The sequence below is a fragment of the Pristiophorus japonicus genome, chromosome 15 (assembly GCF_044704955.1).
Source record: "Pristiophorus japonicus isolate sPriJap1 chromosome 15, sPriJap1.hap1, whole genome shotgun sequence".
Lineage (NCBI taxonomy): Eukaryota > Metazoa > Chordata > Chondrichthyes > Pristiophoridae > Pristiophorus > Pristiophorus japonicus.
In genome coordinates, this window is record NC_091991.1 from 19083266 (window position 1) to 19104670 (window position 21405).

Genomic DNA, 21405 nt, shown 5'->3' on the forward strand with positions numbered 1-21405 from the left:
TGTCGAACGCCTTTTGGAAATCCACATAATCGGCTTGCCAGCAAAAGTGACATCGGTGGAATAAAAGGGAGAGTGGCAGCTGGGAAACTAAATGGGCTCAGTGACAGGAAACAGAGAGCAGTGGTGGACTGTAGTGTTCGACCGAAGGTATAGAGTGGTGTTCCCCAGGGGTCGCTTCTGAGACCACTGCTTTTCTGGATATATATTAATGACTTGGACATCGGTGTACAGGGCACAATTTCAAAATTTGCAACTGACACAAAACTTCTATCTACCAGGGACAAGAAGGGAAAAGTTTGACGGCTTGGTACTTCAAGTATCATTCTGCAACTGTGTTGATTGACATTTCCCAAATTTATACTGCTAGCTTGCACGAGAAAGGGAGGAGGAAACTGAGACCTTAGCTCAATAATAATGTTGTGCTATCAGCAGGTGCAAAACCCCTTTGCACCAATGAACATAGATTTGCACTATTGCATCCAAAGGAAATTCAGGACCGAGTGTTGCAAAGTTTGTTGCCATGGATACTCTGATATTTACCCTGGCATTTGTAAACTTTAAATAGGTTGACCCCACACAGATTTAATTCCTCATCACATTGCACAATACCAAGGAATTTCCATTGGTACCATTTTCTAAACCTAATGTTTTGTTCAGTTCTTTAACATTGAAAACATTAAGTCTCGTTGTTTAGAGTCATTAAACAAAAGCCTTCATCTAATTCCCATTACATTGAAACAACACTTGTGGCTTTTCACGTGCCCATCGTTTTGAATTGATTTGTAATGACTTCCATTGCAACATCCACAAGGAGCAAGGAGTACGAAATAGAGATGCACATTATAGGTATATAAATAATGTTTTGTGTCACAGGAAAGTCACCTTGCAATATCAGGATGCCTTTCTGTGTGGCAACTAGGGAGAATCAGATAGTCAATATGCAAACAAATGGCCCCATTCACATGTGACAGTGGCCTAAAATAGGTTCAACCTCTTGCAAGGATTTCTTCAAAGAAAATTGCAAGAGAAGAAAGTAATGGGATACGGTATGCCTTTTTCTTCAATCTTAAATGGCTGTAATCTCTTTATAACTTTGCGATCTCTCTTTTGAAAACAAACCTCAAAATGAAAATAATATGATTCATTCACATTACATTTATGAAGATCTCCAATAAATAGTTTTTTTCAATTTTTAATTTCAGGTTGAATATTAGTTATTCCCTTCAAGAGAGCCAGAATCCATCTCACGAGAAGTATTTTGGAAGAGCAAGCTCTACATTTTAAAATGTTTCTTTGCTTAGAACTGTTCAATGTATGTAACCACAGAATTTGTGTTCCTGTCATTGTATTGGATATCACAGTAGCTTTGCCTTATGGGATAGTATGCAGTGGAACGTTGCTTATCAAGACTCTGGTGTTCTGGAATTATTCAATAAAGTTGTTTTCGTAAGGACCCAATCAGGAAAATTTGTACTTTATTATAAAATTTAGTTATGAAATGGGCTCGTATGATGCATACTTTGCTAATAAAGTGTCATAATTAATTTAAGAAATGCATGTTAAGAAGATTTTACAGATCAAATTGATATTCTGTTATACATTTAAAGCAAAGCACTACCAGCTGAAGAAAACAAAAATACACTGATGTGGAAAATGTGCTCTCTTTTACAAGTTGAATTGCATTGATTGGATTGCCATTACTTTTGTAAATCTCTTTTGGGAAAATCGAAATAGCAGGGCAAGTTGGCAGAAGAAGCAGATTAACATGGCTCGGAATTTACAATGTGGGATAATTGCATCTGAATGCTAAAAGAAATCACCTGAAATTCCTCTCTCTGCTCCTTTAGCAGAGGTATTAACCTATTTATTTTATTTGGCAAAACCTTCCACTAAAATAGAATCAACAGTAAATCCAGATGAACAGATTAAATATTTGGATGCTGGTATCCCACAGCATAATTTCATGATCTACTTGTTTAAGGTAAAATGCTAAGAATTCTATTGGACCTGACAGAGTCTGATTACCTTAGAGCTTGAACCTCACTTTTCTATCTTCTTCCATTGAAAATATGCCTGATCAGTGGGCCAAGTCTACTGGAATTCTCTCCCTATTAACTTTTTTGATTTTGTTTTTAGAAAATAAGGTACTTCAAATGCAAACCATTTATTTTGATACCATACATGACATGACATTTTTTCAGCAGCTGCCTTGATGTTGTTTTCAGATTTACAAAATCTTTTGCAACTTTTCCCATGAGAATATTCTAATTTGATGGTTGACTGGTCCAAATACTGATACTCCTGATAATCAGCCATTCCTTTTGGTTTTCTGTTACCAGTATTCGAATGCAGCGAATGTCAAACTCAACCTTGTGACCAATATCCTTAATCTCAATATTTCCATGTTGAAATTCCCCCAGTTTGGTATAGCTAGAGCATTGTTTTCCCTTTTTCACTACTAGCACATTTTGACCAACATCTAATGTCCCATGATGCAAAATATCATTTTGTCTATCGTCTGTCCCCGTCTGGATTTTCAGTTTGTCGATCTTAGCAGGTTTGTCGAGCACAATAACAAAGTAATCTCCAGCTGAAGTGGATTTTCCCCAGAAGTATTCGTCTACACTGCTGTAGGCTTTACTAGGGTCATAGTGTTCAAACACATTCATGTTTGTACAAAGAGTTGCAGGGGGATTGTCGGGAATATCAAAGGAATCTTCTTCGAAATCGTCATCCTTGAGTTTATTCTCCGTGCCTCTGAAAGAAGAGTAATATCCCATGTGCTGAAACAAAGAAGGCTTGAATCGTATGATATCCTTCTGGGCAAGCAGTCCTTGGAAATGAATTAGTAACCAATCACATGGCATTTCCTGATAAAACATTAATAAAAATTGTGCCAGTCGTGGGAGGTCCTGTGAATGGTAAAGTTTTCCAATATATCCCAACTTTGAAAACTCCAGTGTCACCCAATAGGAGCCTTCTCTTGAGGTAATTACTTTTTTAATGGCAGATAAGAAGTTTCTAGAGCAGTGAACATCGTCTTCTAACATTACGTAGTAGTCCGATAAATTGGCACAGAAATTAAGTAGAAAAGCATAATCTACATTCTGTTTCGATCTAAATCTTACACGATCTTCTGGGTCATTGTAATTTCTTTTGAGACCATCTAAACTTGGGTAGTACTCCTCAGGAGTATGGATGACCATCAATCGGCCGGAAATGATGTGATGGGCAAATTTCCTGGAGACATCTTGGACAACATTTTCACACCATGCGAGGTCAAAGTCTGCTAAGTGTACAATAACTACAATTTCATTCAGCTCTTCGTAGCTGGATTGGTCAAAAATAGATTTAATTGTTTCTAGTAGGTAGTTACCTCTTTTCCTTTTCACAGATGATAGTCCTATTGTTAAATATTCTGCATGAAAAACATTAGAAAAAAGATTACTGCTAAATCACAGTTAACTGTTTTAGACAAGGAGACTTTTGATGATTGATTCAAATTACTTTGATTAAAATCATTGCGCACGTAACAGAATCAAACTCACTTTTTCTAGGTATTGGGAAACCTGCAAGGTAACGATAGGTGACATTTATTGCTCCTGAAAAGTTAGTTAAATCTTTGAATGTATGGACATATTTTTCTGAGTTAAGTTGATGTGAAGTTATTTCTCTTGCCAATCTCCGCTCTCCTTCCTGAATAATAAGAAAGATAATTATAAATTCAGTGTAACAGCTAATACAAGCGTAAAAGTCATCATGTGTTTTTCACTATGGTCAAAAGTTGTAGAATCTTATACATTTCTTATTGTACCTTAGTTAACTGTTCTATGTTCAGTTTCAAAACATGGTCTTACTCACAATATACCTGGAATAATTTCAGAGTTTTTGCCAAATTCAACCCAACACGTTTTCAATGCTGGAGCAAGTCTGAACACTTCACACTGGTGCATTAACATTGAGTCTGGCATCAACTGGCGTGATATGAGTGTCAGCATAATGTCCATGGCCTTAACTGTCGGGACCTCACTGTGAACCTGCCGCCATGTGTCTTTCCCTGATGTCGGGTGTGTCAGCACTGAGCAGACCTGACATGCAGTGGCTGGTTCACATTGGGGGACCCCATTCAGGTAATTAGTGGCTTCCATAGACACTTAAGAATGAATTTCAGCTCACCTTCTGCATTTGACAGCTTGCCCAAGGGGTCCATGCTGGACGTGAACCACATCTGTCAAGCTGAGGCGAGAGTTCAGTGGCCATTGAATCAGCTGTTGAGTTGACAGTTTCAAATGTACAGTAAAAGCTCCCACCTTACAGAAATATCTTCCCTCAGCTACAAGCTCTTCCTCACTGCATTTTCACAACAGATTCACCATGCTGCAAGTCTTTACACAAGTCTCTATCCAGTCTAGCCTCATTATGTCTCTCACCATTGACAGATCGCTTCTGTCATCTCACCTTCATCTGCATCTATTCCATCAGCATGGGCGCACTTTATACTCTCTCACCTTGGTCCTCAGAATCGCACCATGATCAGCTCCAACAATAGCAGCACCAGGCACACTAGCAGCACCAACAACAACACCACCACCTCCATGTCACACACCATCCTGATTTTGAAGTATATTATCGTTCCTTTATCATCGCTGGCTCAAAGTCCTGGAACACCCTCCCTAAGTGCATTGTGGGAGTATCTTCACCACACCGACGGGAGCGGTTCAAGAAGGCGGCTCACCACCAACTTCTCAAGGGTAATTAGGGATGGGCAATAAATGCTGGCCTTGCCAGCGACCCCCACATTCCATGAACGAATAAAAAACAAACCTTCTCCCCAATCACCTGATTCTGCACAGGACACAGGGCATCAGCACCCGACCACATTGCTGCCGGGGACACCAGGGATGGCCTCACCATGGCCAGATTTACTTCACTTGATGCTGTACACCCTGGCTGCCACATGATGCACCAGGTTGCACCACCCTACGCCAACACCATAAAGCATCCCTACAATGCCAAACCTATTCCTTTCACACTCATCACCATTGCGGGGAGACCGTTATGTTTCACCATTCACTGCAACTCACTAAGCCACTTCCAAAGATGTACACAGATCTGTCCAAGAACACAAAGTATTGAAAATAATGGTCTCAATGTTTGATACCACATTAACAAAAATTTCACATGAACATTGCATAAAACACCCAAGTGCCTACCCTTGTGTGTTGTCAGTTGGTATGATTGCATTAGGATGAGGGTGAATGTGCGGGGTCACTACTGAGATGGGGATCTGATAATATAGTGCAGAGGGATGGGTGGAGGTGCAAGGTAAGCTGGTGTAAGGATGTGCAGGAGTAGGGTGGGGAAGGCAGAGTGATGGGGATGTGATGAGAGGCACAGCAGGATGAAGTTGAGTGTAACTTTGTACTAAAATGTTGTGATCTACTGAGATCATTGAAAGGTTTGTGGTACAGCAGTTCCTCCTGATGACATTCCTGCCTGTGCCCTCCTCTGCAATCTGCAACCAGGCTGTGTTGATCTTCTGGGGTGGTCTCCTCCACTCATAGGAAGGGAAGAGAACCTCCCAGCATGCTGTGACTCCCTCCATAAGCATATGGAGGGAATCATTGGAGAGCCTGGGTGCAGCCCTACATCTCTGTGCAGTGTTTGTCAGTGTTTGCAGCAACTCAATGCTGTAGAACACTGACAGCACAAATGCCAAACTAAAGTTGGCCATGGTTCCTTTAAGGAAACCATCAAATGATGTCTCCAGACCCACTTCCTCTAATTGGTCAGCAAATGCGTTCAGTGGGCTTAACAAGCCCAATCTCGGGGAATTCATTTCAGAGGCCGGATGGAGACAGCAGCGGGGTTGGGACCCATCACAGATGTCGCCCGCCATGGATCCACTGTGGTTAGCAAAATCGCGGCCCAGGAACCTACCCTTCATTGGCTTACCAATTCTGGGAGCAAGGAGAATACAGGTAAATCAAGGCTCTGATGCCAATATACATCCTCTACCACTTATACAGCTTCTTCTATCACACTCTTTCTCTCTTCGCATCTAAGCTCACTTCTGCTAAGTGCAACCTGTTCAAACACTCCAGCATCTTGTTTAATCATTACCCCACTCTCAACTCACTTTGCCTGTCACTTGGATTTCTGCCAATCTTCAAGGACATCTCTTTTAAAGGAACAAGATACCTTCACCTCTCAGCATCATGGCGTGCCTGACCTCATATGGGGAAAAACTCCATAACACACAGGACTTTAACATTTTCTTTTCACTTTTTCAAAGGAAAAATGGGTGCACAAGCAGTGCGACAGAATAACACCTGCGGGAGGACCACCATCACAGGAAACGCTGAGTCTGCAGGAAGTAAAGCCATTAGATTTAATAGGCAGATATACAGGATAGGATGAGGTTGGAGGCAAGCAGGTAAGAGAAGGTTGGTAGAAGTTAGACAAGACTCATTGGGCCGGGGTTGATTTTACTTTTGGGCGAAGAGGCCCGCGCGCGGCTAAGAGGGGGGCCACGATTTTGAAGCACCGACCTTATTAACAGCAGCTTGGTAAGCTGCAGGATGTTAAACGGCCATTATGATACAGATTGAAGCCTCCCAACATCGGGCCGAGCCAGCCACCAGGAAGGTAAGTGCATGGGGCGGGGGGGGGGCCAGGGGATGATTGCAATCACGGAGGGTGGGAGTCAGGGGGGGGGGGTAGTGTCCCAGATTATTTTTGTGGGGCCCTGAAGAGCACTCCTGCCTTACCTTTCACTGCGCATCTTCAACCCCATCAGCCATGGAGCTGGTTGGAGTGTGCACATCACACGTTCCGGCCAGTGCCAATCCAAAATTGCAATCGGGGTCCTCGGCTGAGACACGTACCTGAGTAAATGACCTTTCCGGGTGGGTACAATTAAAGTTAAGATGCAATGCCCTCCAGATTGTCCTAGATTTTCTTAAAGTACAGTTTTCATTAAAAATTATCCCCAAATTTCCCATAAAATTAAGGAGATAATGGGCCAGAATTTGCAGTGGGTATACTCTCAGAGTACGCCACCTTGCTAGCTTTGAAATGGACCACAATATTTGTGATTTCCGCAAAACTTGCGATCTGTCAAGTTACGACTTGACAGATGATCCGCTCCGTCTTGGAAAACCTAATTACTGATGTGGAGTTGGGCTAATTGCCCACCAATTGCCCATCAATTACATACAAAACTTTTACGGCTGATGTAAACAGGCATCAGCGAAAGGGGATACCTCAAAAGATCCAAAGCATCGTTCGGCATGTATTTAGCTTATTTTGCTGATATAATAGTGACATTGGAACATTGCAACACATGTAAGCACCTGAGCTCTGTCTGAATCATTTAGCCATGAGCTTCGTAGAATTGCGAACAGCCTTTTTTGTTAGTTTGTTTCATCTAAACATTTGATTGAAATCCTGATGTTGAAGCTTCGTGCTGTTGTTGTGCCAGTTTTGTCATGGGAGGCAATCTGAATTCAATCGATACTAAATCCCAACCGAAGAATGAAATGTTAAACCTAACTATATATTTATATCTTATTTCCTGACATAAAAGCTTTGAAAATCACCCTGTGGTGCTGTTGCCATTGACCGTGCCGGTTCTGTGAGTGGATTCAGCGGGCCAGGTACCAGTCTGCACCCTCCTTTCTCCTATAAGCCCTGATACGTCCTTACGATACAGTATAAATGCACATGCTTGAGAGAAGGTCAGTCTGTGTCCTGTCCTTTATTCCTTAGCACTCAAGTGATGGAAGTGGGTGGAGCTTCCCCTTTTATATCTGAAGGTCCAGGTTAGGGATGTCTCCCACAAGTTCACCACCTAGTGGTCATTGTTCTCACAGTGTACAATTTAGGTCAGATTATACATGGGTTACAATGCTGGTTGAATACATGACATCACCTCCCCGCCAAAGTCTTATTGGGATCACAGGTTGAGTCTCTCTGGTGGTTTACGCTCTCTTGTAGAGCGCCTGAGTTGGGGCTCCGGTTGTTGGGCGCTGGCCTGAGTGTCTGCTGTTTGCGGTGCCTCAGGCCGATCTGGACTGCCCACAGTGACTGGGCTCTCCTCCCTTTGGTTCCGGTATTCAGTCACCTGTGGAGGAGTGAACTCTATATCGTGTTCTTCCTCTGCTTCTTCTTTGGGGTTGCTGAACCTCCTTTTTGTTTGATCCACATGTTTGTGGCAGATTTGTCCATTGGTAAGTTTAACTACCAGAATCCTATTTCCCTCTTTGGCAATCACCGTGCCTGCGAGCCATTTGCAGCGTAGTTGAGGACAAAAACAGGATCATTGACATCAATATATCGCTCCCTCGCATTCCTGTCATGGTAGTCATATTGTGACTGGCGCCTGCTCTCGACAATTTCTTTCATGTTGGGGTGTATAAGGGTTTTGAGCGTCCTTTTCATTAGCAGCTGTGTGGGTGGAACCCCTGTGAGCGAGTGTGGTCGGGATCTATAGGCCAACAGGAAGCGTGATAAGCGGCTTTATTGGGAACCCCCTTGGATTCTGAGCATCCCCTGTTTGATTATCTGCACTGCTCGTTCTGCCTGGCCGTTTGAGGCCGGCTTGAATGGTGCCGTTCTGACATGGTTAATTCCATTGTCTGCCATGAAGTCCTGGAATTCAGTGCTTGTGAAACACGGGCCATTGTCGCTGACCAACATGTCCGGTAGACCGTGGGTGGCGAACATTGCCCGTAGACTTTCTACCGTGGCAAAGGATGTGCTTGAATTTAAAATGTCACACTCGATCCATTTGGAGTAGGCGTCTACTACAACCAAAAACATTTTTTCCATGAAAGGACCTGCGTAGTCCACATGGATGCGTGACCAAGGTTTGGCGGGCCATGGTCAGGGGCTAAGGGGGGCTTCCCTGGGCGCATGGCCCAGCTGGGCACACGTTTTGCGCCTGCGAACACAAAGTTCAAGATCTGCGTCTATCCTTGGCCACCAAACATGTGACCTGGCAATTGCTTTCATCATGACAATGCCTGGGTGCTCATTGTGGAGTTCTCTGATGAACGCCTCTCTACCCATCTGGGGCATGACTACGCGGTTTCCCCACAGTAGGCAATCGGCCTGAATCGAGAGTTCATCCCTGTGCCTGTGAAATGGTTTAAATTCCTCAGGGCATGCCCTGTACGTGGCTGCCCAGTCCCCATTCAGGACACATTTCTTGACTAGAGACAATAGTAGGTCTCTGTTTGTCCAGACTTTAATCTGACGGGCTGTCACGGGTGAGCCTTCACTTCTGAAAGCTTCAACAGCCATGACCATCTCAGCAGCATGCTCAGTAGCCCCCTCAGTGGTGGCTAGTGGTAGCCTGCTGAGTGCATCGGCGCAGTTTTCGGTGCCCGGTCTGTGCCGAATTGTATAGTCATAGGCGGCTAATGTGAGTGCCCACCTCTGTATGCGGGCCGATGCGTTTGTATTTATGGCCTTGTTGTCAGCCAAAAGGGACGTTAGGGGTTTGTGATCTGTCTCCAGCTCAAATTTCCTGCCAAACAGGTACTGGTGCATTTTCTTTACCGCATATACACATGCGAGCGCCTCCTTTTCTACCATCACGTAGCCCCTTTCTGCCTGGGACAGACTTCTGGAGGCATAAGCTACCAGCTGTAACTGACCCTTGGCATTGACATGCTGCAACACACACCCGACACCATAGGACGACGCATCGCACGTTAACACAAGTTTCTTACATGGGTCATATAGCGTTAACGGATTGTTGGAACATAACAAATTGCGTGCTCCCTTTCCTGGCTGTCCCCCCAGACCCATTCACGACCTTTGCGTAGGAGCTCGTGTAGCGGCTCTAGCAGCGTGCTCAATTTTGGAAGAAAGTTACCAAAATAGTTCAGGAGCCCCAGGAACGAACGCAGCTCTGTCGTGTTACGGGGTCTGGGTGCTCTCTGGATCGCTTCCGTCTTGGACGCAGTAGGGCTGATCCCATCTGTTGCTACCCTCATCCCCAGGAATTCTACCTCTGGAGCTAGGAAGACGCACTTCGCCTTTTTCAGTCGCAGCCCTACCCGGTCCAGTCTGCGTAGCACCTCCTCCAGGTTGTGGAGGTGTTCTTCAGTATCGTAACCCGTGATGAGGATATCGTCCTGAAAAAACACCGTCCCTGGAATCGACTTGAGGAGGCTTTCCATATTTCATTGGAAGATCGCGGTGGCCGAGCGAATCCCGAACGGACATCTGTTGTACTCAAACAACCCCTTTTGTGTCGTGATGGTGGTCAGCTTCTTCGACTCACTCGCCAGCTCCTGGGTCATGTAAGCTGAGGTCAGGTCCAATTTTGAAAAAAAGTTTGCCACCGGATAGCGTCGCAAAGAGGTCCTCCGCTCTCAGTAGTGGGTCTTGGAGTGACACCCGATTGATGGAGGCCTTGTAATCCTGACCGATCCATCCGCCTTGAGCACCGGCACAATCGGGCTCGCCCAGTCACTGAATTCGATTGGCGAGATGATGCCTTCCCTCAGCAGGCGGTCCAATTCACCTTCTATCTTTTCCCGCATCACGTACGGCACCGATCTGGCCTTGTGGTGTACTGGCCTGGCGTCCGGGTTTATGTGAATCACTACCTTGGCCCCCATGAAAGTGCCAATGCCGTGTTGAAATAATGAGTCAAATTTGTCCAGGATCTGTGAGCATGATATTCGCTCCACAGAGGAAATTGCATTGACATCGCCCCATTTCCAGTTCATGACAACAAGCCAACTCTTCCCCAGCAGTGCGGGACCGTCCCCCGGGACAACCCAGAGTGGCAACCTGTTCTCCGAATCTTTGTGGGTGACGACTACCGTGGCGCTGCCTAGCATCGGAATGATCTGCTTTGTGTAAGTCCGTAGCTGTGCGTCAATCGGCAATAATTTTGGCCTCCTGGCCTTGAACGCCCACAACTTTTCGAACTGTTTGATACCCATCAGGGACTGGCTGGCCCCTGTGTCTAGCTCCATTGATACTGGGATGCCATTGAGGAGCACTTTCATCATTATCGGTGGCGTCCTGGTGTATGAACTGTATACGTGCTCCACATGAACTCGCTGAACTTCAGCTTCCAGCGATTTCCCCCAGTGTCCATTTCTGCAATTTCTGCAGGTATTTTGCTCATCTCTGCAAACTCCGGCTGAGTGTATGCCTCCACGCCTCCAACATGAGCTGTTGTTGGAAACAAAAGGTCCCTTGCCAGTCGATCGTCCCTGACTGCCCCTGTGATTGTCCTTGAGTGCGCCATTAACAGGTGTTGATGGCCCCATTACTGGCCGCATTGTCCCTTGCAATGGCGTGAATCGCCGTTCAGCTTGCCATTGTCTCTGTCGAACTCCCCCTCTGGGTTCGACTACATGTTGGGGCATGCCCGATTGCCCTTGTCTGCCTGGAGAACTGTGTGCTGCTTTAACAATGTTGAATCTCTGTCCCAACCATTCCTTAACACAGTACCTCTCATCTGTTCTGCTAGTGACCATGCTCACGTGGTTTAACTCCCAGTTTCTCGTCGCCATTGATACATCCTTACTATACAGTATAAATGCACACGAGGCCCATGCTTGAGAGAAGGTCAGTCTGTGACCTGTCCTTTATTCCTTAGCACTCAAGTGATGGAAGTGGGTGGAGCTTCCCCGTTAATATCTGAAGGTCCAGGTTAGGGGTGTCTCCCACAAGTTCACCAGCTAGTGGTCATTGTTCTCACAGTGTACAACTTAGGTCAGATTATACATGGGTTACAATGCTGGTTGAATACATGACAAGCCCGATGCTGGTTCCCACATATCTGTCAAGAGGAAACTCGGCATTTAGACCAGGCCCACGTGATCCCAGATGCACTTCCACACACGCTACGCTGCTGGGATCCATGGACCATTACACAGCCCCCGTGTCTGTAGCGTCAAACAGCAAATTCGCCAAGGAGGGCCCCCAACACGTAAGTTCATAGTCTATTCGAATTCCGTAGGTTCGCTGCCGACAGCAAAATCTGCCCCATTATTCTAGCCACGACCTTAAAGAGAAATATTTATGTTATACAACTTGCTCACTGGTTAAGGTCTCAATGGAATTAAGTAATTAATTTACTTTGAAGCATATTCATTCAAAATGACTGTGGTCAGTTGTGTTGCCATTGACGTTTCTTACCATTACATATCTGTCCTCTTCCATGTACAGATTCAGGCAAAGCAGACAAACTGCGAGGACAGCCAGCACTGGGATAGTTGAGCGCTTCCGGAAGCATCTCATTTTCTCTGCACATTTCCAATATAGTCTCATGATAAACCTAACTTTGTAGCTTCCTGTCAAAGTAAAAGAAAGAAGTTCAAAAACGTCACCTTTTTTTTTTAAACAAGAATATTTTACAACTTTTTGAAACATTGCTCAATTTCTGCAACAAGTTCCAGTTTTGTATTCAGGTAAAACTTTTCATACAGATGTTAGGGAACTGTATTGTGAATACAATTTAAGCGGCTAAAGATGGCAGTGACATTTCAACAACATATTCTGAATTTTCTCTTTTTCAAGAAAGCACAATGTCACTTTTATGTTCCATTGCAGTCAACACTGTGTTTTGCAGTTTATTTTAATAAAATACTTGACAGGACAAATGACCTGATTTGATCCCCTTATTATTCCGTTGTAAAGCACCTTGGGACATCTTGTATGTTAAAGGAACACTATCAATGCAAGTTACTGGTATGTTCGAAGCTACGTTTTATATTAGTTGAATTTGTGAAAAAATAACCAATAAAAGCTTTTGAAAAAAAAAAGCACATAATTGTCTTCTATTGCAGTCCTTTCTCCTCTTCTGTGTTTGCCTCTCTTTTTCTCCTTCATCCTTTTCTCTCTCTCAATCCGTTTCTACTTTCACTGCCTTTTTTCACTTTTTACACTGATTTTGGGTGGGAGATGGCATGGCTTGGCAGGAAAAGGAGCCACCAATGATGGGAACCATGCTTTGCCAGTGGCTGTCAAAGTCGCCACACCCCTTAACTTGCAGTCTGCAGCATAGGATATCTCCTGCATATCCCAGTCTGCAGTACACAGTGGCATTAAGCAGATCACCAACTCCCTGTTCATCAGGGCTGACCAGGACATCACCTGCCCCAATGACCTCAACAGTCAACACGAGGGAGCTTAGGGATTTGCAGCAGTTTCTTTTACATCCAGGGTGTCATTGGCAGCATACATGTTGCCATCAGGGCACCAGCACACCAACCAACAGCATTTGTCAATAGAAAGTTACCAACTCCATTAATGTGCAGCTAGCGTCCAATCACAGAGACAGGATAGTGCTCAGGCAACCGTCACAATGCATCTACCCTGCGACACAACCATCCACCTGCAATATTCGAATCTTCCACCAATGTGAAAGGACGACTGCTGGTGGAAAAAATATACCCCCTACACATGTGGGTCCATGACAGCCCTCTGCATCCTCACCACATTTGAGCAATACAGGTATAATTAAAGTCTTGACAGCACTAGGATGATTATTGAGCACATCCTGGAGCTGCATTAAAAAACTCCAATTTTCAAAATACCTTCTATTATGTAACCACTGTAAAAATCACCTCAGCTTTTTAGCAGCTATTATAAAATAGAATTGTGCTCATGCAGAAATAAATAAAATCTTAATTCATCATATTCTCATATTGTTATATATTTAATACTAGATCTAAATACTGCTGCAGCTGTCAATTCAGATGTCTTTAACCTGCCCATTTGATTTATCTAATTACATATTTTTATCTCAACATGAGTTGATTTAATACCTCTGTCAATTTTGTGCATGCTATATTTGCCTCATGAAACGGGTTTTGAAACTCAGGTTGCCTCGGAAAAGACAAATTTTGGGCTAAAAGTTCGGGTGCGCCCAAACGTTTGGGGGCAGGAACACTCGCGAGGCACGAGGCTTGGCACCAGGCTCAGAGGACCCGCCTCTCGTGAAAAGTTGTGATTACCACCCCCGAAAGGAAGTGGAGCGCTAACTCAAGTGCTTCTGGGGTGGCAGCGGTGCGGACATTTTGGGAACGGGGCGCATGGCTTCTCGGAATTGAAGGGAGGAGCCCAAGCTGCATACTCTGTGGGAAAAGAAGGGTCTTGCCTGGACCACCGGGGAGCGGCAGAGTGCTGGGCTGAGTGATCGCGAAATGGACCCCGCAATGTGGCAACAAAAAGAAGTCATCGGGCATGAATCACACATCCTGCACTTTCAGCAGAAGGTAAACAGTTAAACTGCCTGACACATTAAACCCCAAAGCATCCTGGGAATGAACAACTTGCTAACCGTGTCATTATTTCTATTTACAGTACAAATCTACAAGCCATTTATAAGTAAAAATAAAACAAAATCTTTAATCATATGAAATTAAACCAAATCCTAACTCTACATATATATGTATACAGACCTAGGGTATTCACACTGCCAACTTCCTGCGTGGAATGGGTGGAAAGTTGGTCATGGCATTTAATTGAGGCCCTGGAGTTAAAAATACCCTACCTGACACCAAAAATAAACTGACACCAAACTCAACCGCCGAACTGTCCCCCAGTAAAAATCGGGACCAATCCCAAATCAATGGCTTTATGCCTGGCCTTCATTTGCATTCAAAAAACAGAGGCAAGGAACAACTTATATCTTGGTGCCAATTTTTTTGTAGGTTTAATAAAAAGCTTTAGTAATTTTAGCTCTGCCAGTAAAACAATGCTGAGTATTAGCTTTGTAATCAGGATCAATTATGTTAAAGTAGAACAAAACTCTTGGGTAAGTACTGTTAATATGCGCTCTATATATTATTGTTCTAAAGACTTGATCGAAAGTAATCCCATTTTAATAATTTCTTCAGGAAGCCCTTTAGTTTATTCCATCTGCTGGATAAAAATGAAGCAGACAGACTGTGTTCATTTCAGTCAGAAGCCCCTTTGGAACATACAGGCTTTCTGGCATCGGAGTCACTGTGGACTGTTATCAGGAGAAACTTTTTATCAAAAAACTCATCAAAGACAGAGTTTGAAATAAGTTTCAGACATCTATGCTTATCCTAAAATGTAAATATTTAACATGGCTGACATCTTCAAAGTACTTGGATATGCACTTGAATTGCCGTAATCTGCAGGTCTATGAACCAAGAGCTGGAAAGTGAGATTAGGCTGGATTGCTCTTGTTTGACCGGCACAGACACGATGGGGGGAATGGCTTCTGTTGTGTATCTGTAAAGCATGCACTCCCATGTTCCGCCACCAGGGAGCTCATCCCCTGAAGTCCCAAAGGACCCCAGCATCCCTTGGGAGCACTGTATATAAGCCGGCCCCTAAGGCCTGTTCCTCACTCTGGAGTGTCTTATTAAAGACTGAGGTCACTGTTACTTTAACCTCCCTGTGTGCAGCCTCATCTGTGTTAGGAACACAATAACTAGCGATGAGAATACGAATCCAACGCAAAGATGCAGCAAACTGTGGGCATTCTGGAGAAGTTCTCGGAGGGTGAGGACTGGGAAGCCTATGTTGAATGGCTAGACCAGTACTTGGTAGCCAACGAGCTGGACGGAGAAGGAAGCGCTGCAAAAAGGAGAGCGGTCCTCCTCACAGTCTGCGGGGCACCGACCTACAGCCTCATGAAGAATCTTTTGGCTCCGGTGAAACCCACAGATAAGTCGTATGAGGAGCTGTGAACACTGGTTTGGGAGCATCTTAACCCGAGGGAGAGCGTGCTGATGGCAAGGTATCGGTTCTACACGTGCCAGCGATCTGAAGGTCAGGAAGTGGCGAGCTACGTTGCCAAGCTAAGGCGACTTGCAGGACAATGTGAGTTTGATGGCTACCTGGAGCAAATGCTCAGAGACTTTTCTGTACTGGGCATTGGCCACGAGACCATCCTTCGAAAACTTTTGACTGTAGAGACACTGAACCTCAGTAAGGCCATTGCGATAGCACAGGCATTTATGTCCACCAGTACAAAAGTGCTAGCAATGTTCATAAAGTAACTGGAACTGTGTTTGCGAGCAGAAATGAACAGGGCAGAACCCACGAGTCTGCAATTGCCAGCAGGCCTCAGGTGACCCAGATGACTCAGAGTCCCCAACAAAGGATGAATGCAAGGCAATTCACACCTTGTTGGCGTTGTGGAGACTTCCATTCAGCCGATACATGCTGCTTCAAAGGGTATGCTTCAAAGAGCTGTGGAACAATGGGGCACCTCCAACGAGCTTGCAAACGAGCTGCAAGCTCTGCAAAACCTGCTAACCACCACGTGACAGAGGAAGATCGGTCCATGGTGGATCAAAGCAATTTCAAGCCTCAGAGAGAGGGAGCAGACGCTGAAGTACACAGGGTGCACACATTTTCGACGAAATGTCCACCTATAATGCTAAATGTAAAATTGAATGGCTTACCCGTAGCCATGGAACTGGACACTGGAGCTAGCCAATCCATCATGAGTAAAAATTTGTTTGAGAGACTGTGGTGCAACAAGGCATTCAGACCAACCCTGAGCTCCATCCACACAAAACTGAGAACGTACACCAAAGAGCTTATCACTGTCCTGGGCAGCGCCATGGTCAAGGTCACCTACGAGGGCACGGTACACAAACTGCCACTCTGGATTGTTCCAGGCAATGGCCCCACACTGCTTGGAAGGAGCTGGCTGGGCAAAATCCGCTGGAACTGGGATGACATCCGAGCGCTATCACATGTTGATGAGGCCTCATGTACCCTGGTTCTTAACAAATATTCTTCCCTTTTTGAGCCAGGCACTGGAAACTTTTCCGGGGCGAAGGTGCGGATCCACTTGGTCCCAGAGGCACGACCCATAAACCACAAGGCGCGAGCGGTACCTCACATGATCAGGGAGAGAGTGAAAATCGAGCTGGACAGGCTGCAACACGAGGGCATCATCTCCCCAGTGGAATTCAGCGAGTGGGCCAGCCCGATTGTTCCAGTACTCAAAAGTGATGGCACGGTCAGGATTTGCGGCGATTATAAAGTAACTATTAATCGTTTCTCGCTACAGGACCAATACCCGCTACCTAAGGCATATGACCTATTTGCGACGCTGGCAGGAGGCAAGACGTTTGCCAAGCTCGACCTGACTTCGGCCTACATGACGCAGGAGCTAGAGGAGTCTTCGAAGGGCCTCACCTGCATCAACACGCACAAGAGACTGTTCATCTACAACAGATGCCCATTTGGAATTCAGTTGGCTGCAGCGATCTTCCAGAGAAACATGGAGGGCCTACTCAAGTCGGTACCACACATGGTGGTCTTTCAGGACGACATATTGGTCACGGGTCGGGACACCGGCGAGCACCTACAAACCCTGGAGGAGGTCCTCCAGCGACTGGATCACGTTCGGCTGCGGCTGAAGAGCTCGAAATGTGTCTTCATGGCAACAGAAGTGGAGTTTTTGGGGAGAAAGATCGCGGCGGACGGTGTTTGGCCCACAGACGCCAAGACAGAGGCTATCAGGAACGCGCCCAGGCCACAGAACATCATGAAGCTGCTGTCGTTCCTGGGACTCCTCAACTATTTTGGTAACTTCCTACCGGGGTTAAGCACCCTTTTGGAGCCCCTACATGTGTTATTGCGTAAAGGTGAGAACTGGGTATGGGGAAAAAAACAAGTAATTGCTTTTGAGAAAGCCAGAAACATTTTATGCTCCAACAAGCTGCTTGTATTGTATAACCCATGTAAATGACTTGTGCGAGCATGTGATGCGTCGTCGTACGGAGTCAGGTGTGTATTACAAGCTAACGTTGCGGGGAAGTTGCAACCTGTCGCTTGTGCTTCGAGGAGCTTGTCTAAGGCCGAGAGGGCCTACAGCATGATTGAGAAAGAGGCATTAGCGTGTGTGTTTGGGGTAAAGAAAATGCATCAGTACCTGTTTGGCCTCAAATTGGAGCTGGAAACCGATCACAAGCCCCTCACATCCCTGTTCGCTGAAAACAAGGGGATAAATACTAATGCCTCAGCCCGCATGCAAAGGTGGGCACTCATGCTATCAGCATATAACTATACCATTCGCCACAGGCTAGGCACCGAGAACTGTGCAGATGCTCTCAGTCAGCTACCATTGCCCACCATGGGAGTGGAAATGGCACAGCCTGCAAACTTGTTGATGGCAGCGCAGCCCGCAGACTTGTTGATGGTCATGGAAGCGTTTGAAAATGATAAATCACCTGTCGTGGCCTGCCAGATTAGGACTTGGACCAACCAAGATCCTCTGCTGTCCCTCGTAAAAAACTGTGTACTGCATGGGAGCTGGGCCAGCATCCCCGTTGAAATGCAAGAGCCAATCAAGCCGCTCCAGCAGCGAAAGGACGAGCTGTCAATTCAGGCAGACTGCCCGTTGTGGGGTAACCGTGTAGTGCTACCAAAAAAGGGCAGGGAGACGTTCCTCTCGGCTCTCCACAGCATACACCCGGGTATAGTAATGATGAAAGCGATAGCCAGATCCCACGTGTGGTGGCCTGGTATCGACTCTGACTTAGAGTCCTGTGTTAAGCAATGCAGCGTTTGTGGTCAGTTGAGCAACGCTCCCAGAGAGACACCACTAAGTTTGTGGTCCTGTCCCTCCAGACCATGGTCGAGGATCCATGTCGACTATGCGGGCCCGTTTCTCGGGAAAATGTTCCTGGTGGTGGTGGATGCTTTTTCAAAATGGATTGAATGTGAAATAATGTCGGGAAGCACCACCACCAGCACCATTGAAAGCCTGAGGGCCATGTTTGCCACCCACAGTCTGCCTGACATACTGGTCAGTGACAACGGGCCATGTTTCACCAGTGCCGAATTTAAAGAATTCATGACCCGCAATGGGATCAAATATGTCACCTCAGCCCCGTTTAAACCAGCCTCCAATGGGCAGACAGAGTGGGCAGTACAAACCATCAAACAGAGCCTTCAACGAGTCACATAAGGCTCACTCCAAACCCGCCTGTCCTGAGTACTGCTCAGCTACAGCACGAGACCCCACTCGCTCACAGGGGTGCCCCCGGCTGAGCTACTCATGAAAAGGTTCACCCCAACCTGCATGATCAGGCAGAGAGCAGGCGGCAACAACAAAATGTAAACGATGGTCGCGCCACTGTGTCACGGGAAATTGATCTGCATGACCCTGTGTATGTGCTAAACTATGGACATGGTCCCAAGTGGATCGCGGGCACGGTGATAGCTAAAGAAAGGAATGGGGCGTTTGTAGTCAAACTAGACAATGGACAAATTTGCAGAAGGCACCTGGACCAAACGAGACTGCAGTTCACAGACTGCCTTGAACAACCCACAGCAGACACCACCTTTTTCGAGCCCACAACACACACCCAAAGGTTCAACGACACCATCCCGGACCAGGAAATCGAACCCATCATGCCCAACAGCCCAGCAAGGCCAGGCTCACCCAGCAGTCTTGCAGGGCCAACAACATTCCAGCCCAGCGAGGGCACAGCCAACACACCTGAACAGACATTTGTACCAAGGTGGTTCACCAGGGAAAGAAAGGCTCCCGACCGCCTCACCTTGTAAATAGTTTTCACTTTGACTTTGGGGGGGGAGGGGGGGAGTGATGTTGTGTACCTGTAAAGCATGCACTCCCATGTTCCGCCACCAGGGAACGCATCCCCTGAAGTCCCAAGGGATCCCAGCATCCCTTGGGAGCACTGTATATAAGCCGGCCCCTAAGGCCTGTTCCTCACTCTTGAGTGTCTTATTAAAGACTGAGGTCACTGTTACTTTACCCTCCCTGTGTGCAGCCTTATCTGTGTTAGGAACACAATAGCCTCTTTCAGTGCTGTATAAAAAAAAATTCTGTGATCTTGGAGAAAAGAGTTTAACATTTACAGTACTTACCTTGAAATCTTTCTTCTTTCTTTTAGATAATAATTAATTGGTTTTCTAATATTAGAAATGTGGCAGAAAGAAATTTCTTACCTATCTCCTAGCTTATCTGTGTAAATACAAAAGTTCTGAAATATTCTCCAGTGGCATACTGAGGCTACTAAACATGAGGATTTGTTTCCAGCTCTTCCACCCATTACAGTGTTACCCACTAGGTGACAGCTGTGATTCTGCAACAACTTAGCACAGGTTCCAGAGAAGCACAGCTCACTTGTGCATGTAATATTTACGCTTTTAAACAAAATCGTAGAAAGTACAGACACAGTAGCTTGTGTATAATTATTTCAATGTGATAATTGCCAGGTTCGATCTCCAACCTGAGCTGAGTTAGTTACTCTCAACTGGAGAGGCTGCAGCGCACTATAGTTGGCCTTAGAGACCCTGGGTTAGGAAGGAGGAAATCAGCCAGGATTCCCATTTGTCACACTTAGCAACTATTCTGTGGCTCCTGCTGGAAGGGTGAAGTACGGACGTGTGGATGTCAGGTGAAGTCAGGATCGAGCGTGTGTATAGATAGCCCTTCAATAGTTGAATAGCCTGCTGACACTCACGATCAAGGCCTGCACAAGAATAATGACCAATTTGCTGAGGGACAGGTAGATAATCAGATCTGTGGAACCATAGAGCCAGGTCTTCATGATAGAGGGAGACGATTAACAGATAATGGTGAGAAAATAATTCACAACATTAGACTTTGTTTTAAAGCTGTGAAACTTTTTAAGTGCAATACTGCTATAACCTTCAGGATATGAAAACATAACTGCTATTGAGTAACATCCTTCAAAGAATATTAGAACACATGTAGTGTGACTTTTTTTCCTGTCCAGCTTTGATAATGAAACAAATAAACACACACAAGCCAAAGAAATTGTAGTTACTTATCAATCATCAATTGTGATTTTCAAGATAATAATGACTTTTTCAAGCAGCTTTGTTCATCCATTTTATCCAGTGAATTCTGAATTCTCAATAGTTTCCTTAGAAAATGCATTTTCACATAACCATGGCTATTACTCTATGGGGCTGATTTTATCACATGTACCACTTAGCATTAACGGACTCAATACAAGGATGGTGCCCCGTTAATCTCAAGGATGTGGCTGAAGCCATTTTGGAAGGGGCCTGCAACTGGGTGCCTGTTTCAGGGGGTAAGCTCATTTCAATCCAGAAATCAGCGTCCTAGGAATCACCTGCCATTTTAATTTGAAAAAAGGTCAGAGTGTGTGCTGTGAGTGCTCCAATCATTTTCACGGGCGGTAGAGGAGAAGAGGCCCAGCAAGAGTAAGTTTGAGATGATTTTTCTGGAGCCAGGATGAGCAAGAGTGCTTCCTCCGGGCCCAGCAAAAAAATAATTTGGACCATCTCCGCCAGGAAAACTACCCTCCACGATCGCAATCCATCCCCACCCCCCATTTATCTTTCTGCTGGCCAAGACGGTAGGTCTTAACCTGCGGAGCTGTATTGGGATGCTCATTTGCCACCCTGCAA

At 45.5% G+C, this 21405-nt stretch overlaps 1 protein-coding gene across 1 annotated transcript; it reads right to left on the minus strand.

The window, feature by feature from the left end:
• Positions 1-2258: 2258 nt before the first annotated feature.
• Positions 2259-12323, minus strand: mgat4c (mgat4 family member C). Its single transcript, XM_070901577.1, has 3 exons — positions 12172-12323; positions 3549-3696; positions 2259-3418 (listed from the first exon to the last, which is right to left on the minus strand). The coding sequence occupies exons 1-3, from the start codon at positions 12301-12303 to the stop codon at positions 2265-2267; spliced, it is 1434 nt and encodes a 477-aa protein (XP_070757678.1). The 5' UTR covers positions 12304-12323; the 3' UTR covers positions 2259-2264.
• Positions 12324-21405: the final 9082 nt, after the last annotated feature.